The sequence below is a fragment of the Lichenostomus cassidix genome, chromosome 2 (assembly GCF_008360975.1).
Source record: "Lichenostomus cassidix isolate B80296 chromosome 2, HeHo_3.0, whole genome shotgun sequence".
NCBI classification, from domain to species: Eukaryota; Metazoa; Chordata; class Aves; order Passeriformes; family Meliphagidae; genus Lichenostomus; species Lichenostomus cassidix.
The window spans coordinates 47,083,440-47,102,447 of NC_139482.1; the positions used below are offsets into that span (position 1 = coordinate 47,083,440).

The following is a 19,008-nucleotide window of genomic DNA, read 5'->3' on the forward strand; positions in this document are numbered from 1 at the left end:
GGCAGCTCTGCTCACTGAGTCCAACTTAATGACAAACAACCAAAGAACAGATGCTTTCAGGGGCATTTCATGTCCATGCCCCTCACTCCATCTTCTCCTGACAGGAGCATGTTTCTTTTCTTCTTTCATCTCTGCCTCTTTTAAAAGCTGGCCAGAGGCAGCGGGTTTGCAAGAAGAATGCAATTCTGGGTAGGGCATGAAGACACAAGAGGATTTCACAAATAAAGTAATCAGGATCTTGCATGGTCATTTTGCAACCCAAGAGAGAGTCAGCACCTACCTGCCTCGTGGCATGAGGATGTTATTTCTTCATGCAAGGTTTAATAAAAGAGTTCTCCATACTGAAAAAAGAATTGGTTCTGAAAAATGGTAATAAAAGCTTCATTTCTCTGACACATAGCTTGCTTTGTACAAGATTACTTAGAATTGCTGCTCTTCTCCTTGTCCTTACAAGTAGGGCAAGCAGTTGACTTAAGAAGATATATATTTTTCTTGATTCAAGTTTTCTGGTAAAAGAATATATTAACTTTCAAAAGCAAAGTCATTTCCAAAACAAGAGCTAAAATTAGACTGATTTTTTTTTTTTGTTCTCTCTCCCCTTTATGGCTTTTACAAGCAATTACCCACTTAATGTTTTGAAATTATACAAGAAACTTCAATAGCAATTCTTTTTCCTGCTGCATCTCCTTGAATGTGAAGATTTAAAAGCTTTTCCGGAACACAACAGCGTGAGCAAATGAATTTGCCATTTTCATTCTCAATTTTTTTTTTTTTAAAGAATGGGAAGCAGCGGGGTATTTCTTCATCATTGAACTTTTTTTTTTTTGTTTTAAATTTCATAATGACGAAGTGAGCCTGTATGACAGCTCTAGAAGCTGAAGGCAGGATTCTTCTTTGCACCACAGCCTTTCATGTTGCTGTGGGAGTGCTGCTAAAATAGCTGGAAGGGCTATTACGCCAACGCAACTCTTGAGCCTCTTCTGTCTTGTGGCAGGGTGGTGGATACAGATTTAGCATTCCTGCTCATGTGACCATCCCACACTGTGCATAACCCATACAAAGAGCCAGGCCGTGTGGGGAACTGGGGATCCTGCAAAGTAGGGCTGCAGGAAGTGGTGAGACACAGCCATGCAGCAGTGCTGTGGAATCCAACTGGCCCTGGATCGCCCTGGTCAGGCTGCACCCACCCGTGGGGTCCCAGGGCAGGACAGAGGGTGACAGGCTGTGTCAGCTGCTGTGAACAGAGAGGGCTGCCAGCCGTTCAGGCTCAAGAGCCCCTTGCAGCCCGAGTGGCGTTTGATGTGCCTCAGTGTCATGTGGATGGGCACGAGGTGTTGGTAAATACAGAAGTCTGGCTGCCAGCTCTCCTCCCACCACCTCCCCATGGCTCTTGGGGTGGAATTAGGGGCACTCACCTTAGCGGAGGAGGCAAATCTAACCTTTATCTCCTGCCCAAGTTGCTCCCTAGAGGAGGGGTTTTGTTTGCTCCTCTCTGACTGTCACGCAGATGCCTGCCTGCTGAGACCACAGCATTGGAGTGCCACTGAGCTGGCAGAGTGTGTTTGGCTCTTATAGCTTAGGAGTGAAAGGTGTTTCTTTTGCCAGCAAAGCAATACCCATCTGAAGCACCAACTCTGAAATCTGTAAATGAAAAGCAAATCCAGCTGGGTCAGGGAAATCAAAACAACTCAGGCTGTCTGTTCTGCTCCAAGTTTTATCTGCAGGAAGGTAAGAGGCAGCATCAGCGTCTTGTAAAGAAACATGTTCCTACCTCCACCCCTCACCCCCAGGACCCCTTCAAAATCTCCTGTGGCAGGCAGTGCCTTTGCTTCCACTATTTCCTGACCACAACTACCTTCGCTATAGTCTGACAAAGCTCTGGAGAATAAACCATCTCAAATTCACATATCTCATGTTGGGCACCTTTCTTCTCATTAAGACCGAATCTTAGACCACAGTTCACCATAACTTCTCCCTCCAGAGTTTAACTCAGTCTCTCTTATTAGCTTACTTTATCAGCCATTCCCACCAAAACAAACTTATATATTCTGTTATATTAGGTCATTCATAAAATACTGCAAGCACAGCTCCAGGAAGGCACATTCCTTGGGATTTTCATGCTTGAATTCATACAATGTTCTCATTATCTTCCTTTTTGTTGCACTTGCAAGACATCACTTCTCAACTGGTGTGAGGCCAGTCAGGATGTTTTCCTCAGAGCCATCTGGATGGAGCAAAGGCCACCTCAGTTGAGGACTTCTACGACTCCGAACTGGGCTTCTCGCGAGAAACCCTCTGGATTTCTCACAAGCACAAGTTCTGATAAAACAGTGTTTTTTAACTGGGTCTGAGCAGGAGAGAAACTTGCATTGAGGAACATCTGTCTTCAGCACGTGCAGTGGGAGGGAAAGAGCTGGCAGGTTCCTCTAGACTCAGACTTTTGGAGTTCAACTTAGTGAAATACCTAGAAAAACATGAGGATGGAGGATTCCATCCTGCAAAGCTCAAACTTTCCTCATGCCAATTCGCTGCAGCCATAAACACTCTCAGAGAAAATGGAAACACAGGAAGGTAGCCTTGAATTGACCATGAGTGCATCAGTATGCTGGGATTTGGATTTCACAAGGGCCCTTCTCACAGGAAGGCTCATGTAACCATAGCAATGGAGATCTCTGGATGCATTTCATCCTTGTCGCCACAAACAAATAAGTTAAATCAGATGCAGTTAAGAAAGATTTTTCCACTACTCTTTGTGCTAAACAGTTCAGAATTTCTAGGAGCCATAAGGAATAAAAGACAACTTCAGAAGAAAAACAAAGTTCCAGGAACCATCACAACTCAGATTTTTATTCAACAGTGAAGTTGAAGGGAAGGGTTGTTTTTTTCCTTTTAGGGCAAATGTTCCAAATGGAAATTAAGTAAAAATATTGTTCCCCAAAAGTACTCACAATGAAATTAGTTTTCATTAAATATATTTGTTTGGCAAAATAAAATAAAAAAATTAGAACCCGTACAAAAAAAATCCCTTGCAAATTTCTAACACTGTAGCAATGACAACAATGTAAACCTGGATGTTTGGCAGTTGTAATTAATTTGTGAAAATTACTGTTGAACTTTGGACCAAGGAAATAAAAATCACTTCAAATAGCAACAAGCCAATTTCAGAGGCAACTGAGGCTTAGGGAACGCTACAGGAATGGGACACACTAGTGGCTTCATACACGGTTTGTGCGAGTGATCTGCTAGTGTGGGGCTATTGTAAGAGCTGGGAGGAAAAGAAGTTAAAAGCTGTTGCAGCATTGCAGCGTATGGTACAGCAAAAACCTGCAGACTTTCCATTCTGGGAGCCGATCAGTTGGGTGAAGGCTGGAGGCAAGAGTTGAGATGACAGTGGAGAGAATAATGACAGTGACGGATGGTGCAAGCACTGGGAAGCAGTTAACGAATTTCATCATCACATTGGATTCAGTGGTGAGCAGGCTCTTGTGAGTGTCTGGGGAAATCTGCTTACAGTAGCTGCTTTTGCTCCCTACCTCCCTCCTCCTTCCAGTTAAAGCCTCTGCCCTGCCAAGTGGGTTTCACAGGCATGCAGTTTGATAACAACGTCCTTTAGTTAAGAATGTCTATTCCAGTATTAAAAATGTAAAAAAAGTCCTCAGGAGGGTGCTTCTTAGGGGCAGTCTTTGCCTTAAGCAAGGCCGACAGCCCGCAATTACAAGTTAATTAAAGCAATTTGGATTTGGATGAGCAATGGGGAAGATGGGAATGGGGAAGGAAGGGATGCAGGGAGCAGGGAGGAATGCAAGTGTTTCTACATCCCTCCCCAAAGCCAAAATCCAAGGTGCAAAAGTGGGTTTCTTTTTTTTCCTCACACTCTTCTTTTTTTTTTTTAATATCTCTCCATTTATAATGTATTTCCAGTTTCAGAGCAAGTTTCAGTGACTGCCTCAGTTACAGTCATAAACAAAGTCATAGTTGCTGGGCTCCTTTGGGATAGGTGGGGGAGCATCTGGGATCTGTATATTTTCCAAGTCAAGGAGGCGTAGCTTTATCTCCATGCTGAGCAGCGTGTCTAGGTCGTTCCGCGTTAGGTCACTCAACATATCCTTCCCAAGGAGGGCGTTCAAACCATCGGTCCATACGCAGTACTGCACAGGAAAAGGATAAAAAGTGTCATTAATAAACTTTTCATACACAAACTCTTTGTCTGGTCTGGTCCTCTACAGTTATTGTTCCCACGGGGACTTGCAAAGAGATCAAAAATTAGATTGATGCATTTTATCAGCTCATATAATGAAGAAGGCTTTCACTGAGCTGCTAAGAAAATGGAAAAAAAATCCAGAAAATGGGAAGAAATTACAGTATTTAGTTGTTCGGCAATTTGCTATCTCCTTCAAACTTCTGGTTGAATGTTCTTCCACAGTTATTGGAAAAGGAACAATATCTAACTTAGGACAATGAACCGCTGGAGAAATCTCTTTCACTCCTCTCATTCTCTTTCCCCAGTGCTTATTAAAAATGCCTGATTATCTTACACTAATGAAACTTTTAATTCCGAGACAGTTAAGTTAGGTGAACTGAATCCCACCCCCAAATCCTTCTTGACTCTTCATGTAAAAAATCCTGTACTATCTATCTACTTTTATTGTGGTTTGCTTTCCTATACATGAAGTTGTTACAGTTGATAGTCTCACATATCTAAGCCTACTTTACCACTATTTTACACAAAATAACATATTGTAAAAACTACAGTCAGTTAATGCCACGTTCTTCATGAAAATTAAATGCCAAGCTGCTTGGGTGTAATGCTAAACGCTGCAAATGCTGAACTGGCCTCTAAAACCTTTTCCTTACTGTTAACATTTTCCTACTAGGAGATGCCATCTTTCCCAACAGCTGACAGCTTGTGATAAACGTGGGCTGAATAACCATTTTAAATCAGCTACAAATGCAAGGGAGATTGGTGATCTAGAGTCAACTCCTATTGAATAAGTCACTTTCATTTATTACTACAAGCCATTTATTCAACTATGAACAGAAGTACTCAAATGCTATCATCTAAAAATAAAGATTTCAATCATGAACTTGTGTCCTAGTTTGCAGGAGAAAAATTAAATCAACCGTAACAGCATTTTTATCTTACAAATACTTCTGCTGCATTTCATGCCAAAAAAATGGTTTTTAAATTTAGCTGACCATTTGCTACATGATGCTGCCGAGTTTAAAGATAGTCATGGTTGACTTCATCCCACAGCAGAAATGATGATTTTTTTCAAGAAAGAGAGAGAAGCCCCCCTCTTCATCCAGAAAAAGGGCATATGGTTAAAATAGGATGGGTTAACACACTTCAGCATCCAGAACGAAATCCAACCCACTTAAGTCAGTAACAAAACAGTAGCAGAGGGAGCTTTTTCACCCAGGGTGTGGGCAAGCCAAGCTGCAGCTTTAACATGAGATCAGCTATATAGAAGGGATTCTAGAGTTCAGGTTGTCCTGCTGACAAGTACTAAATAAACAACTTAGCCTGTCTATTCTAGGCTGTCAAAGTGTGCCACTGAAGGCTTTTAAAGCATGCAATTTTTGTGGAGTATATGCAGAACATCAGGACAAAAAAGAAGCTATTCTAGAAAAATTATTATATTTGAACAGACTATAATCTTTTATGATTTACTTGAAATCTTTCTTTGGGGAAGTTTTCCCTGAATTCATTATGAAGAAAGGAACAGAAAAGCAAAAGGCTGTGCTCAGGTTACAGGAGAGCAGAGAATTTTTTCAACAGATGCAGCCCCTGACGCAAATCGTCCATCACCTGAGCAGTGAGTGCGGCCAGTGCTTCCTCTGGGGAAGAATCCCAGAGAGCCAGAAAGCAGAACTGCAATTCACTCCACTTCCAGATATAACTCATTCAGGCCCACAGAAACCAAATTCTGGCTCCAATTCTGATGAGTGCAATGGCCTGGAAAAGGGGCTTCCTCTCTAATCTCCATATTGGCAAGTGCACCTAATTAAACTCCTGCACATTTTGAGCAGAGAGACATCCTAATGAGATGGTGGAAAAACAGAGGCATTCATTCAGAAGCTTTTCTCTTTTTAATATGCAAAAGAAACGAAGAGCCCCTGAAAAATTAATTTACGAGATTCATTTTCATAAAACTCCAATGAAACCTAATTATGGCCTCCCTCATCAATTTCTCTGTCAAAAATCAAGGCTAAGATTAATCCACCTTTTTTGCTATGTAGTTGAAACCAGTTATTAGTATTTAAATGAAAAACAAATACAATGGAGTGATCTCACAGTACTGAATCCTCCAGCTAGCAGTAAGCTCCAACAGATGGCTAAGGGAATTGACAAACTTAAGTGTGCAAGAATGAGGTCCAGATCTCAATGATACTGGTTCAGCAATGAGATTTTATTAAAAAATTGCCTTGGGAGTCAAGCCAGTGGAACTAGAAAGGTTGTACAGGTTTCATCCATCTGGATGCAGCCCTAAGCAACCTGGTCTGAGTTCATGGCTGACCTGCTTTGAGCAGGAGGTTTGTTCAATTTTTCTTTATAGGACACATTCAACTCCCACATTTCAACCTCACTCTACAGTCACGAGGACTGCACAAGTACTTAAAAAGCCCTGCAAGTCTGACCTGAAATTGTCACGTACCAACATCATTCCTGGTGCTTCACACAAAGCTTTCCGAATCTTCAGATGTCGCCACCAAATCTCCCAAACTGACAATGCTGCTAAACTAGGACTTCTACCAACAGGCGCCCCAGCTTTGACTCTTTGATGAAGAGTCACGGGCTTCACAACATGCTACTTGCCTTTCCTTGTGGGTGCTTCCTCTGAACACTTGTACTTTCTACTTTAATCACAACTCACTGTTCTGCAGGCCACGGAAAAATACAGAGGAAGCGAGATGTCCTTTTGAAAACTTTCATTTGGGAACTGTCAAGTGGCAGCAGAGACTGTTGCCTCTGGCCATTTTTTTGAACATATTAATTTTGTTTCAAAGAAGCTGCACAAGACCAAAAAGAGAAATGAAGATAAAAGGTGTGTTAACGCAATCATGAGCAGTTGGGTTAGTGCATCTCACTGCTACTGCCTGTCAGTGGGATGCAGTAGCAGCTTTTGAACATTTGGGCCATTAAAATCCACTTGTAGCTATGGGCTATATTTGAAATACAGTGGCTGAAAAAATTGTTTGTTTTCAGGATTATTTGCACTTATGAGCTGAAACAGTCTAGAATTCAGTTTCTGGAGAATTTATATCAGAAATCATTGAACATGTATTCATGTTCAGAAGATGAAGTTCAGTTCAGAAGATGAAGACAACCGTATTTTGCTTAGAACTTCAGCTCTAATGGCACATTGTGCCTGGGATAATACTGCTCCTTTTTCTTTCATGAAAACCAGTAAATACTTCTCTGTAATGAATGTACTTGAAAATGACACTCAAACATTGATCCACAGAAAAATCCAAATGGGCATAATCATATCTCCTCTACTAAAATTAACATTTACTTGAAGGTTTTAGTCCAGAACTTCAAATGTTGAAGCAGCATAACTAAAGACACTTCACTTGTAAAGCAATTTCATGCATTTTTTTAACACTGCAGTATAATGCAGTTTAATGCAATCTTCTGTAATTCATCATCTTGACTCAGTGTCCTGAACTGAGACCAAATGTGATACCACAAAACAAGTGTGCAAATGGAACACCAACTCTTGCTTTAGAAATAAGCAGGATGTTTTAAAATATCTGCTAATGAATGCTCTGAACTTGACTTACCTCATGCTTGTCTGGAGCAATGAAATTCAATTGGCCGCTTGAGTCATATAATATAGAGAAAGCAAGCTCCAGCACTTCCTGGAACAATACAAAGAAACACATATTAATGCTGCATGAGAGAGGCATTCATACATTCTGGTCTGTCTTCCTTTACTATCCCTTATTCCCTAAAACAAGTTGAGAAATAGGTTATGGTAGTCTCCTGTCTGGCCAAAGCTGCAGCAGTACCAGACTACTGCAAGAGACTGGCACAGCAAGAATCCTACCACAGATGCTTCAGTCAAAACAACCTCACAGACCTCAGTGCTTACTGTAGCCCACTGGGTCATGTATTACTTGAGCATTTGAGTTTAAATTTGAGTTAGGCAATGGTGAGGACTAAAATCAATATAATGAATAATAGTACACTTGCAACAAACTCTTCATGAACACTCACAGTTTTTTCTTAAATTTGTGCAGATTAAACTCACAAAGTTCTGCAAGGTTTGATTCCTTGTGTTAAAAATCTTGTCAGGACAATTAATATCCTGGTATACACTTATGTTATTTTCACTGCTGGAAATATATTAAATTATTCACTCTCAGGAGATTTCTGTAATTTTGTTTCCATCTGAACCAGAATCGCCAGCCTCAGTCAAGCCAAACTATGCTGGTTATTTAAAGACCCAAAGGAATTTTGGGAAAAGAAAAAGCAATCATCTTTTTTTCCCCTTAAGCACTGAAGCTGGAGCTGTAAAAGGTACCTAGAAGAATTCATAAAGTGCTGACCTTCCCTAAAAGTCACCTGGACTTGAATTCCCGTGGGGAAACCCAGGCAATCTGAATAAATAATGAACTTTCAGTGGCCAGCAGTGAGCATGCAAAGATGTTGTGTTATCTGTTGTCATGTTACGGTTTCTGCTTGCATCACTACAAGTGCCATTACAAGGATCTCACAATCCATAAGCCCGGTGATAGGGCCATATTAACTGTGGAAAAAAGACCCAGCTACAGAGCAGAGTGCTGACTTGTAACTATTATCTGTATCACATGTCCTGTTCTTTTTGCCTCTTGGCTTCCCCAGCCCTGTCATGGCTTTAGCTGACTCTCAGCTGACAGCAGTCCCTGCTCTGCCAGCAGTGACAGAAGAACAACTTCCTAAATTTGCTACACTAAGTTTTAAAATGGAAGCATTGACTGTGGGGACTGCAGCAGAACCAATCTTCTAGATTTATACCCCTGATCTCCTGGTCTGAGACAAACACAGGTATTTGGATTTCAGTAAGGGCTTTTTTGGTTTTCAATTTGTGTGACTAAGTGCATGGTCTGAACCACAAAACTGCAATCCTTAGGGATAATCTTGGATAATAAGAGATCAGGCTTCTCATGGGAAGTGTTGTTTTCCTTGAGTTTAGTTACTAGGTTCGACTTGATGTATTGCCAAGGCTACAGGAGACAAAGCTGTGTTAAATCCTCACTGTGTTAAATCCCCATGGAGGCTGCAAGTACTAACAGTGCTGGAGCACTCAGCAAACAAATGGCTCAGGGCTCACATGGCATTTCTGTGTTGTAGGCATGTTTGTCAGCCACACCTTATGAAGAGTGATGGTCCCCATTACAGAAACAAATCTACCTCTGCCCACACGAAGCTGGCATTATCTCCTCACACAGTGTTATAAATTACTGACAGAACATGCCAAGTAATGCCACTGAGGCTGTGAAAATAAAATGTAGCTCTGAAAAAAGGGCTTGTACTGCTATAATATGATGTTCCTGAATTTCATGAAGGTCAACAATCCCATAGGCCTGACCCCTGTAATTTTTCCTTTGGGAAACTCCAACAAATATCACTTCTTCACCTCAAAGAGAGAAAAAGGAGGACAAAAATCTCTGCTTGGAAGAGGAATGGGTCAGGAAATCAAGGGTTTGGTCATATCCAGTCAGGCAGAGAATGAGAAAGGATTACATTAAGGGCTTCAAGCTTCCCATTCTGGGGAGAAGTGTCATTTTGGCAGCCATGACTCCAGCTCAGCTTCTTTGCTGGCTGCTCTGGACTCTAAAGGCTTGGAAGTTACAGTTTCCATGTGCCAGCATCTCTGTGGCTTTATGCACAGCAAACTGTCAAGGAAAATGGAAGCCAAAGGAGCTCGAGTTGCCAGCTGGCCCTCCACACTGATGGTGGTCTCAGTGGTTGAGCTGGCTGACTTGTCAGGAACCCCCACCTGGTTCTGCTGCAGTCCCATCAATGAGCAGGAAGAACTGGCAATTCTTAAAGGAGTGCTGGTCAGTCTTTATGAGCCATCTGTGGTTTCCTCTTCCTTTTTCTGTTCTACTTCTCAACCTTTGTCTCAGTAATTTTTCACTCAAGCATCGTCCACTCATTTCTCTATCCCTCTGTTCATTTTTAGCTTACATTCTCTCCAACCTGTTCCTTCCTTCTTTGTTTTGCTTTCCTCCTCCCTCACCTCATGCTGCTGAACTCATTCCCTTGGCACTCCTAGCTCCTTCCATATGTCAGACCTCTGCCCTTCCCTAGATGCTCCTCAAAGGCAGCAGCATTGAGACCCACAATGTGTCTCTCTTCTGAGCTGCACTGAAAACAGAGAACAAGAGACTCTGCAACTGCAGGCTAATACTTCCCACTCCTTGGATTCAGCTCTGTGGGGAAAGCTGCTGTAGGTGGCATGAAGGGAAGGTTACTCTCCCATGCCCAGTGCTTCTCTTCCCCCAGTCTCCCCTGGTCCCCAACAAGCTAGTTTTTCATGAACAGGCATTTTGGGTACCTATGGCATAGTGATCCCATGTAGCCGGAATGACCTCACTACTTTCTGCCTACTCTGTCTTCAGTACCCTCAAAAACATCTTTACTGAAGGCTGAGGCCTCGCTGTGTTAGAGTTTGCTTGCCAGAGCCAGAAGATCTGCCCCAAAGAACTATCCAGACAGGCAGCAGCAGGGAATGTGTTCAACCAACATGAAACAGAAGAGAAGCTTCATTCATCAGGGAAGTGAGCAGAACCATTTCAGCTGACTAAAAAGGCACAAACCCTGAAACCTGCCACATCAGCAAATAAAGGGTGATAGGAGAACGCTTCAAAATACGTGGCAATGCTTTCTTGTTTCCTAATTCTTCTGTCATGCCTTCTTTTGAAGGCTGCAACATCTGACATATTTCATCTCCTTGAAATTCACTGCTATTGCTTGAGAGTCAGAAATGAGGATTTAAAAATTAAACCTAATTTAAAACCACAAGCAAGATGGACAACAATGGATTCAGATCTGGTCCTATTATATCGTTCCAGCTTCATATGCATGCAAATTCGAATTCATTTTAACTCTTATTTCTTTCTAAATTTTCCTGCTGGAAGAACAATGGCCATGTGCTGGCAAATAAAGAGATGCTGAAGCCTTTGTTATGGACATTTTGCCAATTCCAGCTATGTTCATAGTATGGCATTTTGCCATTCAATTTTCTTTTCTGCCAATAAATAAAATTGCTGTGGTCATTATATATGTGTAAAGAAAGCACAGGATAAAAACGCCTCTTAAACAATATATCACTGATTCTGAAATTTCAGATAGTGAAAGGTTCCATACACCAAATTCAGCTGAATTGCCTTCTGTCTGACTTTTTATAAACTTTAATTTCATAACCTCTATTAACTTGATATGCTGCAAACAATGTTATTCCTATGTCAGTTAAGTAGTTGCAATATTGTGCCTGACAGTTTGATTGGGATGACAGATAATTTAAAAAATTCTGTGCTTCTCAGGGGAAGAAACAAGGAATTGAGGAAATAAAATAAAAACAAATCACCAAACCAAAAACCCCCAACCCCATCAAAACCCTTTCACCACATCAGAAATAGTAAAACCATCAAAATTGCCATTGGCTAGGTCACAAATGGAATGCTCCAGCCAAGGATGCAGCCATGCTACTTGTGAATTACTAATCTTCACATTCTCAGCACAGAATTTCATACCAGTCCAAAGCAATTTTACCTAAGGAAATGGGGCAATGCTGAGAGCTGAGGACAAACTGATCTGCAGCATTCCTATTTAGCATTAAATACTATCTAGACATTACTGCTCCATAACGATGACACATTTCCATCACTGCCACCCACTGCTTTCCATCTTTCCTTTTTGTGCGGACATATGAGTGCTAAGACAAGGAAGCACTAAAAATATTTTATATGCATCATGTAAATGTCCCAGCCAAATGTGTTGATGGTTCAGCTGTAACATGAGGTGGGAGTTGTACGCAATCTATTGTGCTCAAGTGTGTGTGTTTGTGCCCTGATTCAGAAAATCAACAAGAAAAAATACTCCTGGGATTTTTTTCCTCACTTGGCATGACTTTTTCCTTTATTACCATGTAAAGCCAATGTTGAAAGGAGAGCAACTTCTCTATATGAAAACAAATGCAAAAACTATTTAAGATGCTCTGCCTATCTGTGCATAGTTAAGGAAAGAAAAGTTTCAGCTGTGAAGTTGCAACTAGTTGTGTGATGTGGCTTTGACAGAGCTGTCTCAATTTTTTTGGCTCCCATCAGAACTGCTTTTTCCAATTTGATCTTGAAGTATTGAAGCAGGAACTCTTAACTTCATTATTTTGTCCATCAAAATCTCCTCTAGTCAGACCCAAAATTTCTCAGCTTTGGGTAATTAGAAATTCTGACTCAAAACCTGTGAACTGGCTCCCAGAACTCTCAGGTTGCTGTTCTAGCTCAGACTGAGCACCATTAGAGTCTCATTGATTCTTGTAAGGTCAGAGAGCACAACCGGATAGAAAATTTATGAACATACCTCACAGGATATGGTATGAAAACCTGCACCACTAACGCTGCCGGACTTTGCTAGTAACTCCATTTCTTCTTGGTGTGGTGACAATTCTTACTAACAAAAACTCTGCAAGATTCTGGCACTACGCAATTTTAATATTACTGTCAGCTTACAGTTCTTGATCTGAAATTCTGAAAGGTAGTATAAATCTAAGTAATTATGAATATTCAATTGAATATTGTCTCCTACACATTTTTTCTCAAATGCACTACTGAGCGCATCCTTATCCGCCTCCTTAATTGCCCAGGATTTACCTTACATCCTTTTGTTGGCAGTTGTTTCTCTACCTGACTGGACCTGCAGGTATCATCAGCTGGACATTAATTGCAATTCTGGCATGTGTTCACTGAATGTGAGCTTATGAGAGAACACAGATGGAACAAACTCATTTGTTACTTTTCAGAGACAATATAGGAGTAGGTACCAACAGCCATTGATGGTTTGCTTTAGATGTTTTGTAGAAAACATCATTGCTAAAGAATATTCCAGTTGTGCACTGGGCGTATCACAATGCACATCTACCATGAAATATGAGTAAAGGAGGGTGAGCTGTCCCAGTAATTTAACTCAGATGGTCTGAGGTAGAAACAAAGGGTGGACCTACATGGAAATGTGTCAGGCTGGAATGAAAAATACCTGTATTACTTCAGGGAAGGTCAAGTTGACAAGCTTTGTATTCTGCACAGTATGTGTTCATAACAACTTGAGAACCATACCTTGTTTTGTTTAAGAGCTCCTTTCTCCTTCATGTGTGGGCAGTCTTTCCCAGTCACAACGGCTTTTATATCTGCCACTGGCACTGCATTAAAAAGAAAGAAAATCAAAACCCAGTAAATTAGTTATAACCAAGGTATGTAAAAGCTACAGAGTCTAAAAAGAGGCAAGACTAATGTGTTAAAATTGCCATGTCCTTTGCCATTTCCAGCCTTTTGTAAAAAAGAAAACTGGAAGAAAACAACTAACACAGGAACCAGTGAGTCTTGGCAAAACTTCAGGCATCTGGATAAAAGTCTGAAAATTCTTTTTCTTGCCTATTTAGGCAACCTTGGGTAAAAGTGTTTCATGTAAATGCCTACCTGTGTCTGGACAGTATGTGAACTCATGTATCTCAAAACCATATAGTTTTCTTCCTTGTCAGTGTAATATGCCTGCTCTGTTGTTGCTCTTTCCTAGGCATCCAGGTAAACTCTCTGCTGCAGAGAGGATGCTGGGCAAGTTGGAGCCCTCACTCAGTGCTGTAGTCATTCTTTCAAAAGGCTGTATGAATTTTCAAAATAGTTTTCTATTTCGCTCCCATCAGCAGTTTAGCTGCTTTCTGGTGCTAGCAGGAGTAAGGAATACTATGGCTTATAATGAGCCATTCTAATTGCTTTAAAATGTGATCAGAAATGATTGGGGGGGGGAAAAGGTAAGAAAAAATATTGGAATTTGCTGCCACTCAGAGTCACAGAGTGAGGTCACTAAAGCATAAAGATAAGTTTCTCTGAGTTTGAAGCGGAAGTCAATTTTCCAAAGGTAATTACATTATGGAGAATCTATATGCTCTACAATACAATATGGTCCCTGAGTGACAGTTTCTACGATCTATAAATAATCCATTATCCTTGTGGCTGCAGAAAAGTACCTTATATATAGAACAGGATAGTAATATGAAAACCTGTTACTGCCCAGTTCTTTACAAACTCTAATGGAAATCCTGGAGAGGAGAAATGCATTTACTTTTCTACTGGGTACAGCAGCACTATATATTTTATGACAGATTACCTCAGCACTACAGTCAAATGGATGGCATGGGATGTAATAGACATTTTTAAAGTATTTGCCTTGCATGGAAAACTGAAAAGAATGGAAATCATTTGGCTCTTCACTACTCAACTTGTCCTGCCTTTAGTCTCAGAATTTTATGCTGTGGGCCTGCTGACTTTTTATGTCTCTGACAGTCCCCTACTTTTTGGTGAAGAAGAGATATCATTTTTGAGAGGAGAGAGAGAGGTAGGATAAACTGGGAAGTTAAGGACATATTTGACTGCAACTGTGGTAGAAAAGTCTTTTTAAGAAAAAGAGTTCCTGCCATTTGCTGAAGAGGCCCAGAAAAACAATTTCTCTGTTTGCATAAGGTAGGGTTTTCTGAGGTCAGACCTCTCAACCAAGAAAGCTTTTCTCCAGGTTTCATACACTTGATCTGTGTGATCTGGAATGCAGTTACTATGGGAGATCACAGACTGATGTGACATCCTAATCTTTATTTATCTGGAACTTGGCTTATGCCTTGCTTTAGAAAAATAGAATCAAACACTTCAGGAGGTATCAGAAGTTGAGAGTACAAGATGCTGGAAGGTGTGAGCACAGATGTGATTTGCTCACAATGGATAAAGCCTTGAGAAAGAGGGCAGCTGTTTTCTGTCCCAGCTGGAGTCTGCATGGCTTGTTAATGCTGCCAGCCTGAAGAGAAGGGTGACATTCACAGAAGTGAAAAGGTTAAAAACCCACACATTTATTTTTGCAGATAGAGACTAATTATTCAGGCTTGGCAAGGAGTACACAAAATATTTAATGCTTCCTCTCCTGGTTCTGTTTTCTTACTCACCTATTTTTCATCTGTGGACTTGGCTCCAAATGCTGAGAAGCTGATCATCATATTCAAACTTTAAAAATTCAAAAATCAATAAGTCTATCCAGAGAAAACCAGGATATTTATGAAAAGCATTCTGTAAAATGCCCAAGCCAGTTTGATCTTATATGTTTCAAACAATAGTGCCACTTTATAATCTTGTGTCTTGCAGTAGTCTCAAATTTGTTTAATGAAACTCTATCTAATTTGGGTAGCACTATGGTAAATCTTGCATCATTCGTAGCCTGAAAAGCTGAGATACTGATGAAATAACCACCTCTTTCTCAAACTGCATGGTATCTGCTGTGCCAGCAGCCATGCTGAGGGAACCGTGTGGGTCTGGCCCAATGGTTTCTAAGGTAGGAGCCTTCTACCCCCACAGGATCCTGACATTCCTGAATAGGCTCAAGAGCTTGTGGAAAATGCAAGTGCCAGATAAAGCTCACAGTCAGGGTCAGGGGTTTGTGCATGGAAGCGAGCTCCCAGCAAACAAACCTGGGAACTGCTGGTCTTGTAACTGTGCCCACAGTTCAAGTGTGACTTCCATTCTTCTGTCACCCTGACACTACTGTAACATTGTAGGGCTGTTTCTCTAAGCCTTGCCCACAAAAACAGCCTCTTTCTGTGCCAATGCAGCAATCTGAGGCCCTGTCCTACATTCTGCCAAGACTGCAGTAAGACTGTGGAACATCCTTGAGGCAATCTGTAAGGCAAGGACAACAAGAGAACGTGACTGCAAACAGTCAGGGCTCCAGCATCACACAGGCTTTTCCACTTTCACACTCAGACTGCATCTGGGATCACTTAGATGTTTTAAAAGGTGCTGCCTGGAGACAGGTTAAGGGAGCAAATTTCACATCATTCCCCAATTTCCAGGCTGGAAAAATTTTAAAGTTCTGAGAAATTAGTCTTTCTGCCATTCCATTAAAGAAGTGGAACTACCAGCTGAAATAAGCCTGTATAAGCATGTCTAATTTGATAATGCCAAGAATTTTCAGAAAAGAACAAAAAGAGTTATTCCTTATTCAATGCTGGATTTCTTGAAGTTACCTTCCAGTGATAGAACTGCACTCAATATTTCCATCATCATAAAAACGCTTCCCTGGATTGCGGGTTAAACCCCTACCACTCATGTAGAAGGACAAAGGAGAAATCACTAGAATATGGTGTTTCTGAAGAGTTCCAAAATTGCTTTTATTCACAAGAAAAATCCCAGTAAGTCCCCTGGTGGGCGTTGCAACAGAGACATCCTCTCCCAGCTGGGTACACAGAAATGGTGAGGTCCTCTCAATACTGTTCACAGTGACATGTCAACTTTAAGCCCACTCCTCACAATAACAGAAAAGACTTCTACCACGTATTCCTCCTCCAGTCACTAGGCTGTCAGTTTCCATGGACAGGCAGTGCTTCTAAATATGCCCAAGTATTTTTATTTGATATCTGCACTTAGATGAGCGATGAAAATAAACTGTATTTCCCTAGGAAAGACATGTTGTTTCCAAACTGAATGAAATTATAAATTCATTGAAAAGCTTAGCCCAGTCCTCACATACACTTGCCAAAACCAGGAGAGCAGGGTTTGAATGCAGGAGGAAATGTCCCCTGCTTTCTATCTTCGTAAAGAGAGCTGTTTATAATGTCCCAATGTTAAGAGAAACCTACTACAACTTACAAAGAAGAACTAGCATAAAAGAGGCAGAGGTGTCACAACCTTTGTGCATGACTTACATTTATCTTGCAAGGAATCATGAGGGACTTCTCCCTGGGGACTTTCTTCCAAGTCTCCGTAGTGCAAGACCTTGTGATTAGGTGAAAGCCGACAATACCAAAATTTGTCTGTTGAAATAAACACATTAAACGAGGTCACTAACATGTCTTCATCAGCCTTACCAACAGCATAGAAGAAAGCTTACTCAAACAAGGTGCTACAGGGAAAGGCCATCTTTTCTTTCAGAAAAAGAAATGTGTGGGGTATATATAAGACGGGCAAGGAGTTTGCTCAGTAATTTTGCTTGATTAAATGAACCTGGCATTAATCTGCAGGGGTTTTGTTATTGACCGAGTCACTGGCTCAAAAAAAATACTAGCGAGAAAAAATTGACTTAGTTTTACCAAACATTATATACCATCACAGACAGAAGACTGGCAAAGTAACTACTTTGAGTGAATAACTTTAATTGACTCATAAAAGATTCATTTTTAGTACCCACTATGTGAAAATCAAGCCCTACCAGCTGTCTTGTGTGGGACACCCAAAAACTGATAAATTTGAAATATCCCATACTTTATGAAAATTATGACTCATGTATTTTTTTATAGACCTAAGAGAACACCCCCATATTTTTTGAGACACTGGACATAATAAATATGCAAGGACTTAAAAAGCAGACGTTTAGTCCCTTGTCCTGCAGATACCTCAGTGCTTTGTGTGGTCACAAATATGTGTGACCGAGCAGTTCACACCCCAACTTGCATTTCACTCCTTCCAAAGAGATGAACATTTACATCTCCTGACAACTCATGCTTCGCAGGAAATAATTCCCCTTAACAACATTTGTTAAAATCTGCTCCTGTGAAGAACACCACCTTTGCAGAGCCAGACCACCACACTGCCTAGCGTGTAAGGAGGGTGCTTGCCAATTGCCTTTCTGAAATGGCAACAAAGAGGTTACTCTTCCTTGTCAGAGCACATTCTATTTAATAAGTAGATAACATAATGTTAAGCTGTCAAAAATACAATCTTGTTACATCCAAACTAAATCTCCAAAAGCTCAGAGCAAGGCTGGATGTTAAAATGCCAGTGGAGGGGGGCAGAGGGCTTTTCTGGCTCCATGCTTCTCTCATACTGGCAGTGCTGAGGCTGTGCCAAGCAGCAGCCTGAGGGACAATTTAGGGGAAACGTTAGCACTGACACAGCCCTGCGGCGCTGCAATTGCTGGGAGCCACAGCTTGGATAAAACATTGGAGGAGCTGTAGAACCAGCATATGTGAGCTCATTTGGGGTGTTAGCAAAAGAAAGGCTTCCTGGCTCTGTGGGTAAAACATCGGCTTCGTGGACCCAGCTGCTTCCTGAAGATCACTCCAGGCCCCTGGCTGGTCAATTCAGTAAAACACAGGCAACTGAATGGTAAAAATGGACTTTCACATGCCCTTTTAAATGTTGTTGTCACAGTGGGTATAAAGGTTTGGGGGAAAAAACCCACACACTTCAAACTACTTTCTGAGCGTGCAGCCCCTTCTACAGAAAAAGTTTCAAAAAACCCTACAAACCTCTGGCTCAAAATGGCCATGGGAGAGATTCTGGTTATGTACTTCATAGACATGCACAACACTGAAAGATTTAGGGTACAGAGCCTGAGATTATGATTCTGCGATGCATACAAAAAGAGTTGCTGAAATATAAGCATCCCTGGACTGTAAGCAGTACACACATTGTGGCACAGTATGGGATTGAGAAGAAGACCACATTTGCAAAACTTTTGTAGGGAACTGAAACTAGAGCAAGTAGGAACCCTCATTCAGATGACAGTAGACTCTCATCTGAAGAGCAAGCACAAGCAACTCGTTAGACAGTTTGTGTGTCTCAGAAGGATGTGTGTGAAAGTTTTCTAGAGCTATACCTTTTACAGGGAACTCTACCAGAACCATAGCAAAGCCTGATATTTAAAGGATATACCCCATTGAATCTAACAGTAGTCCAGTATGCCTAAAGAAAAGCCTCCAGTAACTGCAGCAGGAGGCTTTCATACCTAGTTTTAACTGCAACCTCATTGTTTATTGGGCTGTAGAT

At 41.2% G+C, this 19,008-nt stretch overlaps 1 protein-coding gene across 4 annotated transcripts in view; it reads right to left on the reverse strand.

Annotated features, from left to right (window-relative positions):
• Positions 1-2,819: 2,819 nt before the first annotated feature.
• ELMO1 (engulfment and cell motility 1) overlaps positions 2,820-19,008 on the reverse strand; it is a 303,034-nt gene continuing 286,845 nt past the window's right edge. For all 4 annotated transcript variants that reach the window (XM_085051421.1, XM_085051418.1, XM_085051420.1 and 1 more), the window contains 4 exons: positions 16,947-17,054; positions 13,324-13,406; positions 7,786-7,863; positions 2,820-4,148 (listed from right to left, as the gene is read on the reverse strand). In XM_085051421.1, coding sequence (XP_084907547.1) covers positions 3,948-4,148; positions 7,786-7,863; positions 13,324-13,406; positions 16,947-17,054 — 470 coding nt within the window. In that variant the 3' untranslated portion in view covers positions 2,820-3,947. The remainder of the gene's footprint in view (positions 4,149-7,785; positions 7,864-13,323; positions 13,407-16,946; positions 17,055-19,008) is intronic.